At 40.1% G+C, this 12660-nt stretch overlaps 1 protein-coding gene across 2 annotated transcripts; it reads right to left on the bottom strand.

Moving 5' to 3' along the window:
* Window positions 1-110: 110 nt before the first annotated feature.
* On the bottom strand, window positions 111-12527 carry tdrd7a (tudor domain containing 7 a). Of its 2 annotated transcripts, none has more exons than XM_008416032.1 (21): window positions 12443-12527; window positions 11472-11690; window positions 11147-11291; window positions 10279-10426; window positions 9976-10019; window positions 9062-9102; window positions 8691-8867; window positions 6844-7566; window positions 6536-6723; window positions 5636-5828; window positions 5148-5259; window positions 4833-5044; window positions 4595-4729; window positions 4324-4407; window positions 4108-4242; window positions 3891-4001; window positions 3514-3697; window positions 2771-2922; window positions 1557-1750; window positions 1258-1418; window positions 111-938 (listed from the first exon to the last, which is right to left on the bottom strand). In XM_008416032.1, the coding sequence occupies exons 2-21, from the start codon at window positions 11673-11675 to the stop codon at window positions 703-705; spliced, it is 3579 nt and encodes a 1192-aa protein (XP_008414254.1). In that variant the 5' UTR covers window positions 11676-11690; window positions 12443-12527; the 3' UTR covers window positions 111-702. The 2 variants fall into 2 exon arrangements, with proteins under 2 accessions (XP_008414254.1, XP_008414332.1); XM_008416110.1 differs by having other exon boundaries at window positions 9062-9099.
* Between the last annotated feature and the right edge of the window lie 133 nt (window positions 12528-12660).

Genomic DNA, 12660 nt, shown 5'->3' with positions numbered 1-12660 from the left:
GACTGAAATTAGAAAAACTACTTTTGCCTCTCTGAGTAGGCATAGAAAGCCATTCCAGAGCAGAGTTGGTGAGTAGTTGTGAAGTGAGTAAAGTAGGCCAACAGAGCTGCTGTCCTTTGCTGATGCATCACCAAAGTTTATTGAAAATGTTTTTACAGAAACTGTATTCTGTCATCTCTTTGCAATCACTAACTCGCACGTAACAAAAATCACGGTGAATACATCTCTTTCAAACAAAGTAAAACATTGGAGATATGAACCATAATGACAATCCAACAACTATGTACACACATGCACTATACTGAAGTAATTTGTAAGACACATATTCCCCAAAAGGTAGAGTATTGCATGCATAAACCACAGCAAACAGAAACGCACATTTATATGACATATTTGACAATTCCATATCCATGTTCTTAAATAATGGAAATGTAAATCCTTCCCTGAACAAATTTTACAGATCATAACACATCACAAACATTAGAAAATTACTCACACATATGTAAATCAAGCCTGATTATAAGCCACCTACAAAACAACATGAACAAGCAAACGCAGAGGAAGTACAAATTTTCCTTCCAAAGTAAAAGTCGTTCCGTGCATTTTACTTTAAAAAGAATCAAACCAAAAGTAGTTTGTGTGTGCATACAACTGTCAAAGAGCCCAAAAGTCTGCTTACTTTACCACCGTCTGTGTGCACACCTAGCTCGCAGCAGAAGACAGCTCATTCTCGATGTCGGCCAAGATGCTGTGAATCCAAATGTCCTTCTCCTCCGATGAGGTGTCCACCAGGTAAACAGTCAACCTGCGAGCCGACAGCTCACCTTTGACTTCTGATGCTTCCCGAACGCTCTCCACCTGCGCTACCAGCGCTCGCCGCTCCACGTGATTCCTGAACAACGAAGACGTCTCCTCTGACCACTGACGCTGTGCCACACCTGGAGGATTACACCGATACAATGGGATTTTTTTTTTTTATCTTTCCAACTCCAAGTAGACTTAAAACTCCTTAGGACTTTATCAATTATTCAATGATTTCTCTGCTTATTGGCGCTCAATTATTCATGAGAAAAAAAAAATTAAAAAACCAATAATTGTCCTGAAAATAGTTAGGATTTTACATTTTAAAATCCTAACTATGACTCATTTAGGTCTGCAACTAACAATTATTTTGGTAATCAATTTTTCAATAGATTTTTCTGATGATTGATCCATCATATTGTAAATAATTTACCTAAAAGAAAGTCGATAACTCACCTGCTAGTTGTGCAGCAATAGCCTGGAAGGACAGCTGTCTGAACTCCTCTATTAGAGGCTGGATTAGACTGCGAGGGACCAGTTCGTGCTTACCGTAGTCCAAATCATAGACAGAAACCAAGCCGTTTGAGAGAACCCCTTTCACCTGCACGCGGTGCCAACTAAGCAGAGATTAACATCAATAAATCAACTAACCTCACAACAGCAGAAGAACATCCTATATTTCAGATCTGGTTGTTGATTCATACAATTACATTTAACATATTTTTTTCCTCTTCCTGGGGTTTAGGTTTACTTACTTCTTGTCAAATTTGGCAGCATAGACATGTCCTTTCTGGATGTCCATTGTTGTGGTTGTATTTCCGCTCTGGTTGTAGTAAAGGACCATTTCTCCCCTCAACACCTCAAGTTTATGGAGGTCCTGCCAAAGCTGTACCACAAAGTAACCTGGGTGGCAAGCCATCGGCACAAAGACATCCATGTTCTGACCAGGCTGAAAAAAAAGGAAGGAGACAATAAGACGTGGATTTGAGGAAAACTGTAAATCTGTGTCTGCAATCGTTTTGTGCTTCTACTACAACAGGCGGAGGTCCACCAGGCTTTGGATCAGCACCGGGCAATGGGTAAGTTGGGACTAAAGTACTATAAATGTATGGTAGGTCTATTTCATTCCTACTAACTGCCAGAGGGTGGTGCTGAAAGCACTGAATCAATGTTCCCATCATCCAGAGCTTTCAGCACCGCCCTCTGGTGGTCAGTAGGGGTTCATAGAATCACAGTTACAAGCGCAACTTTCCATATTTCTAAAGTGGAGAATCTTTGAATATCAAAAGATATTTTGATCATATATAGCAATTAAAGACAAGTTTTTAATATTTTGATTGACTTTTTAAACTTTGACCTGGAGATTGATAGAAAATGAGAAAAAGAAGATAAAGTACCTTCAATGGTCAACAAAATGTTTCTGACGCCCAAAAACATTCACAACTAATGGAAAAGCCAAAAGCAACAGACTTGGATTTAGAAGAACGATACAGCATGTTGGAATGCTTGTATAATATTAACAGCAATGGTTTGTGTTTAAAATAGTTTTATTTAACAGATATTGAACCTCAAAGTGCAAAACTCAACCCCTTAAACCAGGGGTGTCCAAAGTCAGTCCTCGAGGGCCGGCATCCTGCATGTTTTAGTTTTCTCCCTGGTTTTACACACCTGCATCAAATGATGGCTCATTAGAGGCCTAAGCAGAACACCGACTTGCTGGGGAGATTGTTACAACCACTAGGGAGAGAACTAAAACATGCAGGATGCCGGCCCTTGAGGACCGACTTTGGACACCCCTTCCTTAAACCATTGAAGTAAAAATGCCTTCCCAAGGCAAAGTCACATTTAGCCCTGACTAGCTAAACCAGACAGGCACCCAAAGCAAACGAGCATGTTACTTATTATTAAAGGACATTATACTTTGTATATTTAACTTGCTCTTATGCAGAAAACAATCAATGCTACCCACCTGTGGAAGGTCTAGTGGAGGGGGTAATGGGAGTGGCTGCGTTCCCGTTTTCACAGCTGCATCGTCTTTGCCACGTGGCACAGATGACGTCTTCATGGGGGGACTTGGGACCGGGTTTCCCAGCGTCCACTTCTCCACAAGAGAACTGAGATCTACAAAACAACAAAAAATCTGCATCAGAAGGATTTCTTTTCAGGGTGCATTCACATTTGCTCTGTTAGTTCCGCTTTAATCAAACTGGTTCATTTAGGGAGGGTGTGAATGCGAGATTGAACTCTGATGCGGACCTAAAAAGCGCTCTCAAACCTTGGTGCGGTTTGAATGAATATGTAGATGCCTAGTGGGCTAGAGACTGCTCAAAAAGCATGAAGCGAAGTACAGGGCATTCTGGGTAAATACAACCAAATCAAACACGCGGGTTTGAAGGTAGCAGGAGAAACGGCTTGTGGCGTTTACCAAAGACAAACTGATAAAATCTAATGCCACTCCATTTTTGTTAATTTGTGAAGAAGGAAGTTGTGCTCGGTGTCATCTTTGGAGGTTTTCATGTCATTTCCCTCTGTGGTTCTTGGTGCAGCTCCACCACCGCCGAAGGGGAGGAACAGGTTTGGTTTGTTTGACACTGCAGTGTGAAAGCAAACCACACCAGCTGAAAGTTTAACAAATGTTGCAATTTTGCTTCCCAATCGAACCAGGTCTACCAGTCTATCAGGAGTGACAACACCATTAATGTCTAACGTTACCTGTGTCCACAATGTTGCTGCGAGTGCTGGTGACTGTGGTGTTGTTCGGTGACACAACGTTCTGCCACACCTCTGAACGAGCCAGGTGATGGTTGATGCTTTCATCTAACTTCTGACCGTCACCACCATCGAAGAGGTACATAAATACCACTCTGTCTCCTTTGCACTCTTCTAATTTGGATATCTGAAATAATACCAAGGGGAAAATAATAATTCAAAGTCAAAGCCAAATGTGCATTTTTATTTATTTTATGCATTTCATCAAAACCAAAAGATGATTTAGATCTCACCATATTAATTGATGACTTAATTTGAATTTTTAAACCTGAAATCCTAAGTTCTTTGATGAAACTTTCTGCCACTGTGACAGATACTACCTTCATTTTGAGCTCTTCTGCTGCAAGTAGAGTCTCAGTTATCAGCAAAAAGGGCTTCTGGCTCCAGCCTTCTTTTGGAACGGCGAGGTCAGCCAGTCGACATTTAACAGCCTACAAAAAAAGGACAAATATGAAAATTTACCTAACAGTAAGCAGATGGACTAAAAATATGGTTTTAAAGCAGATTTATGAGGAGGATTTAAAAAAAAAATCAAACCTGTGGCGGGATGATGATGTAATCCTTCAGAAAATGTCGAGGAATCTCTCGAACATCGGTGAATGTGACAGTTGCTGTGATGCTCAGGTCAGTGAAGAGAATCTCCATCACACGGTTCTCATGCATGTACATAATCTGCAATTTGAATAAAAATCATTGCAAGAAAAAAAAAAGACAGCTTTTTCTCTGTAAGCATGTCAACAGTCCAGCTCTTACTTCCGCTCTGGCCCATTTATTTTCGTAACGGCCTAAACACAACTTTCCGCAGAAGGGCCTGGAAACCAGGGACTCTGATGTGACCTTTTAGGAAAATTTAATAATGTAATTATTCACAGGCTGACAATGCAGAGAATTTAGCCACAATTCAAACTTGCAATCACAGCTTTTTTTCATTAAATCAAGTCAAGAGTCAGTCCAGCTCACTCCAATTTACATCAAAACATCTTTATCTCATGAAAATGAGACATTAGCTGAAAACACCATCTACCTGGGAGCTGAAAAATGCTTCCACATTCTCCAGTAGCCTTCTCAATCTGACTGTTCCTCTGCAGGGGAGTTGGCAGAAAATGGTCCCATCTGCGCACACGCTTGTTACAAACACATCTTTAAGGACGACGTTTACCTGGAGGAAACGAAGAACTTTAAATTAGACATTTTGTGTGACGGAGTTTAAAAAAAAAAAAAAAAAAAGCTTGCATGAGAGTGATTTTGGTTTGTGAACATACAGACAGAGGGTTATTCATTGTACTGTCCTGCAGAGCCTTCAGGCACATGGTGTTAATGTTCAGATCATCATCTAGCGAGGTGTCAAAAAGCAGCGCCATGGGCACTTCGTTCTGTTGACGTGGCTTCAAGGATTCCATCCTCAGGATCTTTCCAACCGCCACTTTATCCAAGGCGGACAGCACCTGTGGGTGGGAGCTGAACGCTTCCAACTCTAGCAGGAGGAAGACAACGAGGATGTGATGCAGAACGAACGATTAACTGCTTAAAATATGCAAGGTGTTTGGGTTTTTGGTTCATTTCCACCATGTTTGCACCTGCTAGCCTGACGTTAGTAGCTTGGAAAGGCAGCGAGAGAAAGTCCTGATGGAGCTCCAGCAGACTGTTCTGACTGATCTCTATACAAAAGCCATAGTCCATGTAGAACACCTGGCAGACAAATGGGGAGAAAACAACATTTCCATATGGCCAACAACCAGAGAAGGGAGTCAGATTTCTACAGAAAACAGCATATTTGTGGCAACAATGTTGAAATCATTTCACTTTTCTAAGAATAGACGGAAACAATTAGGTTAAAGCAGCGTTTTTAGGAGTTGAAGCATTAGTGGGCTTTTCTTTCAAGTTGCAGGATGAGAATGTACATCTAGACACTGCCTTAGAGAGCAGAATGTATGAACCATTTGGAAAACATTCTTGAAAATATACCTTTTTCTGCTTTTGCAAAAATAAAAATAAAAAAGTTCAATATGCAAAGCTACTTTCGCCGAGGTGACTCGAGAGACGTCTTGAAAACTAAGCCAGTTACCTTGACCTTGTTGGAGTCCAAGATCTCCGTCACCTGCGCTCTGGCCACCTCACCTCCGTCCTCCCCTCTAATTGCTACCAGCTGACCAACAGCTGGGTTAGACACGGGACGTTTCATCAAGTTTCGGCTGTAGAAGGTCTGCATGATGCACTCCATGGCTTCCTGAGCATCTGAGTAGTTGTTACCAACATACCTGAAGAGAGATTAAAGCTCCTACTCACATTTGTTTTCATACGCTACTCCTTTTCTCAGGTTTATTTCCCTCCATAGTAACAACTTTATAGAACTAAAATTCTTCAGCAGGGAAGAGAAGTGCCGTTCTTAGAGCAGTGCTAATAGTAGCAGCGCTGACTGTTTTCAGGGGAGCTTTAGCCATCTCATAGGAGGCAAAGTGCGACATTCCTGGGGTCTGTATTGTGAACCAGCTTTGTCATCATGGCTCTCTAAAGCCTTGAACCCCGTAGTGTCGAGATTCTTTTGCACAGAATGGACGTAGCATACACTGGGTTGGCAATGGCAACAGAAGCGAGCCAATGGTGAAGAAAGACATCATGCAGTCAACTGACAATAAATGTGCACTTACCCATGATAGATGCAAACAAGCTAGCAAGGAAACATTAGCAGCTAATTAGCGCTAGTCACAGGACACAACAAAGATGTCTGCATGAAAGTTTTGTCAGACAGAAAAAAAAAATCCACGGAGAAAAACTACATATAATATATAAGACTATATAGGTCTCATCACAACAAAATTTAAGACTTGTGATTAATGCTTGTCGGGCCAAATTACTTTTCTTAAAAGTAAACTTTACTCTATTAAGACGAAATAAAAAATGAAGCACAGCAGGAATTCCAACTGCACTAAAGTCTGAAAAAGTAATTAGAAATAATGCACTATACCGGATGGTGAGAGCGTTGGTGCTCTTGGCCTCAGTAACCAACACAGAGGGACAGTCTTCGGGGGGCGGTGCCAGAGGTGGTGGAACCACAGGACCAAGTACGTCCAACCCAGAAGGGAGGGGGCTGATTAGAGTCTGCTGGCTGTTTGTCAGGTTCATGTTAACTTGACACGTGTAGTACAAAATGGCCTTAAAAGAAATGGAAGTCCCAGAAAGAACAAAAATGGAATTAATAAAGCAACAAAGTAAGCAGGAAACCAATGGGAGGTTGCCACAAAGGATGCAGCCAAGTCCGTCTCATTTTCTTACCCTCTTCTTGTTGTGTGGGAAAGGGTACTCCACAGTGCATATATCACACAATGACGACAAGTTCTCCAGGATCTCTTCAGGGAAGGGCATCTTGTACACATCCATGAAACATCTGGGCAGTGCATCGGCCCACAGACCTTGACTAGACTTGGAAAGGAGTTCCTTTATTTTTTCACGCATATCATCGGACACTACAGCAGGACCGGGTGTCGATGGAGGAGTAGAAACCGAACTGGAAGGTGAAGAGAACGTGGCTTTCAAGAGAGGCAAGACGTCACGGTCGGGGGAAGTGTTGGTTGATGACAGGGCAGTCCAGGTGGGAGCTAAAGGAGGAGTGCTTTGTTTGGGAGAAACGCAAATTTTAGAGTCGCCGTCAAAAGACATTGTGTGATTACCACTCCGGGGAAGTCGGGGACTCAGAGCCAGGTTTGGGGTAGGGCTGCGTAAAGTCACTGAAGGCAGTGCTTTGCTCGAAGCAGTGGGGGAAGATTGTGGAGGGAAAATAAAGGTGGGCTCAGCCAAGGGGCTTCTGGGGGAATCTCCAGTTTTAGAGGAAGGAGACCGTTGATGAGGTGTAGACGGACGAGAAGAAACATGTGTTGAATCCAGATGTGACCCTGGAGAGGAACGGTTGACATTGATGACAGGCTTGATTTGGGGGGTTATAGAGAGAGGAGGGTAGATGAGATGGTCGCTACGGTTACTGGTAAAAGTTTTCTCCACCTGAAAGGAGACAAAACCCAAGGACTGAAATCAGACAAAACCTTAAAAAATAAAAACTAGTAGGAGGGACAATATCAAACCCTACACACATAACTCAGTGAAATTGGTGGTGAACTGACGCAACAGAGAAGTAAAAATAAATAAATTTAAAAAATCCCAAGAATTGTTCAGTGCTGTTATGATTTGGTTCAAAGGCCGTGGAGCCAGGGTGACACACCACAACAAATCAAAACTCCTGACAGTAAAATTAGTGGCACACGCAGGAGACGCGTTAAAGCAATATTTCAACCATCATTTTGAGATGGTACAATTGACACACCTGACCAGCTGGTGCAGACACACAGACATTTTCAACTTTACGCACAAAGTTCAACATCAAAGAAATTAAACCAATAAAAAAAATTCCCATGAGAGCATAATCTCTGACCTGTACGTTGTAATGCATCTCGCTATACAAGAGCTGACAGCATTTTGAAGAGTTATGGAGGCTTTGTACCAGTCTGACCACTACAGGTCATAAACTGGTACAGAAGGACTGATTGCTATCCTCCTATTTAATCGATTGGGGGGGGGGGAAAACTTGTTCAGAGTCTTGTCACCGTGTGATCACTTCAAGAAAAGAAATGTTCCCTGATTTCAAAACTTTGGTTAAAGTGGGGCTTGTAATTCCAGTCTCCAGTGTGGGAACAGAGAGCAGATTCAGCCTTCAGAACAATTCAGATCCATGTGGACCAGGAAGAGCCTGTCACACTGCATTCTAGACACAACAGCTGAATCGTCCATAAATTAAGAGCAATTTAAGTGTCTTAACTTCATTATCTGTCTGTTTTTTGTCATTGTGGAAAAAAGTTATATGTATTCATCTGCTTGATGTGTGATGGCACAATGTGGATTCTCTGTTTAGATTGCTCAGACATTTGTTAATACTCCTCTCTTGTAGAAAAAATAAATTGCACATCTTCCTGTTTTACAACATGAAATAAGTCCATCCACTTGGAAATTTACTTCATTATTTTAGCATGAGACTGACACGTTATCTACAATGTGTGGATGTTTCAATCTAAAGACTACCAAAAGGACCATTGTAGTTATAATGTTGCATAAATTCATCCCAAGTCACTCACCGAACAGATATGTGACCACTTCTCCAGATCGATGAGTGCCTGAGGATGGAGCTTCTGCATGAACATTTCACTGTACTTATCCGACAGCTTGGACATCCACACTCCACTAGGCCATCTCTCTAGAAGCTTTTTTATTTGGCTCTGCACTAGTTCTGCATCATACCGATCCAGATCAGTCTGCATGAAGAAAGTCAATGTCAATATGACCAATGGAATGTGGCTTAATATTGTATGTGCTCCTACATATAGGTGGACATTTTCTGGTACACCTAATCTCACTGGCCATGTTAGTTAACTACCAGAAAATTCAACACAATGTGCAACAGCGCTTAAATATAAAGAAGAAACTCCTGAGCAGGTAAATAAAGTACCTGCGGTTTACTAGGGACCAAGACGTCTTTCGGAGGACCTGCTGAAAATGGGACAAAACGAGTCAAAAGATCTGCAACCAGCCTGCATGTACAATCACAGCGCTCTCTCTTATTAGCAACTGGGAACGGTTAAGTTTACTGCAAATCGAGTGTAGTTCAGGAACTGTCCTAAGACTAAAAGAAATCAGAATAGAGTTTGTGGCAAAAACTACATTAATAAAGTCCTTTGCAGCTTAAATTTTAATCTTTGAATTTACCTTGAAAGTCTTAATATTTAGTCCAATCTCGTTCTCATGAACTCATCATGACTCATCTTGTGAGCTTTACCTTTGTTTCAGTAATAGTTCTTTACATGATATAAACAAAGCACCATAACCAATTATGAAACAAGCGATAAACCTTACATTTTGTCAAATCGAGAATAATCAAATATATCAATCAATGTTCCAGTTATTAACCAAAAGAAACTCTAAACAGGTTTGTTTTTAGACAAAAAGCTACAGAAAAGAAAATTATTTGAATAAACCAACAAGTTCTGTAGTGTTTTGCAATTTTCTAACTAGTCCTATGCTATCCTGTATACTGTGTTTAGGTCTATAAAGGTCAGCAGTGCTCAGCAACAAAGCAGAAGTCAAACAAGATCGTGAGATCAACCGCAAGAAGATGAAAGAAAAGGAAAACAGAGTAAAGACACAAAACACAAAAGATGTGAAATTCCAGGGGAGAGCTCAAACTTTCCTCAAATATTCAGGTGTCAAATCAGCATAGCATCGCCACCTGCTGGGCAAGAGTGTAAAACTGGAAACCTATATGAAAGAGGCAGTCGCGCAGCTGGTCCGAACACAGTATGAATGTTAAAACGGAGAGAACTTAAAATAATTAAACTGGGAGGGAGGGAAATAAAATAATTCTACCTCTGGGACTCTTGTTTGTGGGGCTCATAGAAGAATTTTCTCTCCTGTTGAAACAGTCGTTTAAGTACAAGCTTACAAATACAGGAATATTCATATTCATCCGATTATTTTATAGTTTGAAAACCAATAACTGTCTTTACATAACTTGTTTCAGCCTTTGGTATAAATTCAGACCGGTATGCATATAAACTACATATTTTTTATTTAAGATAATGACCATTTACATATCTGGATGCACAATTGCTTAAAAAATAATTAAACAGTTCAAATTAAAATAATTCAAATGTGCTGCAACAGGTTGACCTGCTATGGACGACATTCTCCCTTGAAGCTGCTGATGGAGGCGTCACTCTACGTTCCACTGTGTGTCCGCCATGCGCTCCAAAACGGTTTCCCGTCCAATTAGAATATCTTCCAGCAGACGGCTGGCGAAGAGAGGACCGTGGAGTCACTATAACAATTAAAGGAGTAAAGAGTTACTGAGAAAAAGGACGGAGATTAAAACTGGGCAACTCTACACTGTTTGGCTCAAACAAAATTAGTATGTGTGCTTTGTAGTTCTTTGCCAAATTTTTTTGTTATCAGCCGCACTGGGCCTGATCAGCTCATCCTGACATAAAACAGGGCTTCCCCTAGTTTATTATAAACCTGGCGGGCCACCAGGCTTTACTTGTGCCCCTACCAGGCTAAGCATTGCTTATTTATTAAAGTCTTTTTAAAATGTCTGCATTTTTTAAAGATTTTCTAGTTGTGTTCAGGTATTAATCTTCCAATAAGGCATAATTACCTAGTGATATTTTCAAATTTCCTGTCAACTTTAAACATTTTTTAACTCAAAAGCACGACGGCAGCTGGATGAATGACTGCCGAGCGCCCAACCACAAGGCTTAAGTTTTCTGGTGGAAACCTTGTAAAATGTATATAAAATAGAAGTTGTCTTCAAAATGCCTCAAAAAATAAAATTAATACAAAATTCAACAATAGTTCACATTTTTGTAGATTGTGGACTCTAATGCATAATGCAAGCAAAATAGTAGAATTGTGGCTTAAATACAAGATAAATAAAAATAATATCATGGTAAAGAGTGAAACAAATATTTCATTACACAGAGAAAAATATTGCAAGCTTTTACTTCTTGCAATTAAGGTAATGAAAACAAATGCCCCATACCATTAAGCATGTAGGGATTGAAGGGTTTGTATCTCATCTTGCAGTTGACGAACTGGGAGGACCCGGATTTCTTTGAGTTCTTCTGCCTGGCAACCAGCTCAGCAATGTGAGCCGTTTCCTCCAACACATTAGCAAAGCATCTCAGCTACAGAACAGATGCAATAACAGGATTACCCAAAAGTTCTCAAGTAACTTTGCAAAATGTTTTGAATACATTTTTAGATACTGGATTTACTTTGGACAGTAAAATATGGCTATGACGTTTCTGGCAATTGCAGTGGTTCAAGTTTGTTTTGTTTATGAACAAAGCAAAACGAGCCAGTACCTCTCCCATGCGGTTCTCCAGCCTCACCACCGAGGGAATGCTTCGGAGGTAGTTTTCTAGGTTGCCAAAGCCGAGTTTTTTCAATGGGATGAACTCTCCACATAGTGCGCGATACTCTGACTGGAGGTTAGTGACGGACACACCAGTCTTACTAGACTGGAGAACAGCCATTAACATTTTCTTTATGGATTCACTGTCTGACATCTTAATTGGCAAAGTCTGAAACATAAAAACAAGACAAGGCTAAAATGTTGTAAAGTATACAAACACAACAATAAAAATTTTTAACAAAAAACAAACTCTGGACCCTATTGAATTTTTGCTTCCATCATGTACATGCACCACAACAGCCCTGTTAGATGAAATGCAAGCAGTGACAATTCAGACAGAATTGTATTTGAATAAATTTACTAACATTACTGGTTTAAGCTATTTCTGCAAAAAAAAAGCTTTTAATTATTCATTTAGAACCTGTCACATTTTCAAACACTGCAAGTTTAAGAGAAAGTCTTAGAAAATGACAAATCTACAAACAAAATACCCTCGATCTTCATAATTATGTAGAGTTCCTACCTGAAAGAAACGCGGTAGTTAATTAGCATCAAAATCTATTTTTCAGGGAATTACAAATTTTAATATTTTATTGTAAAAACGTTTAAGTTTCCTTATTTGTGTATAAGATATATTATGTTGGCATTATCATGGCTCCAAAACCGGAGCAAACTCGGTTTACTGAGGAAAAACAGCTTGCCACGTGAATAGCTTCGCAGTTTGCTAATGTTAGCTAGCTGTATTAGCTCCTTAGCGGCTAATTCTCATTTTTAGTTTCAATCTTATGATAGAACTAACTTCCCCATCTCGAACTACAGATAATTGTAAACAAACATACCCGTTGGTTAAAATTATTTACAATATGAAACTCAAAACATTACAGTAAAGCGACAATTTCCTATTTTAAATATGAAAATTACCTGTTTTAATTTAGGTTAGCAAGCCGAACGGTTGGAAAGAAAAGGTTGACACCCCAAAGTTTAAAGACGCGGCGCCTGATTGGTCTGCTTTTTTAACTAACCCTAAATGTGAAATTTTAAAACTTAAATTTTAAAAGAAATTATTTTTAGGTTTTTTTTTACATAAAAAAACAAACAAACACTTGCTTTAACTTTTTATGTCTTGTTAAAAACACACC

The sequence above is a fragment of the Poecilia reticulata genome, chromosome 1 (genome assembly GCF_904066995.2).
Source record: "Poecilia reticulata chromosome 1, P_reticulata-male-v2, whole genome shotgun sequence".
Classification (NCBI taxonomy): Eukaryota; Metazoa; Chordata; class Actinopteri; order Cyprinodontiformes; family Poeciliidae; genus Poecilia; species Poecilia reticulata.
This window is presented reverse-complemented; position numbering and strand designations above follow the sequence as displayed.

Coding starts and splice junctions, on each gene's coding strand:
- tdrd7a (XM_008416032.1), bottom strand. CDS start 11,675: ATGTCAGACAGTGAATCCATAAAGAAAATGTTAATGGCTGTTCTCCAG. Junction 5,829..6,535: donor ACCAACGCTCTCACCATCCG/GTATAGTGCATT, acceptor ATCTCTCTTCAG/GTATGTTGGTAACAACTACT. Junction 5,045..5,147: donor TACTAACGTCAGGCTAGCAG/GTGCAAACATGG, acceptor TCCTCCTGCTAG/AGTTGGAAGCGTTCAGCTCC.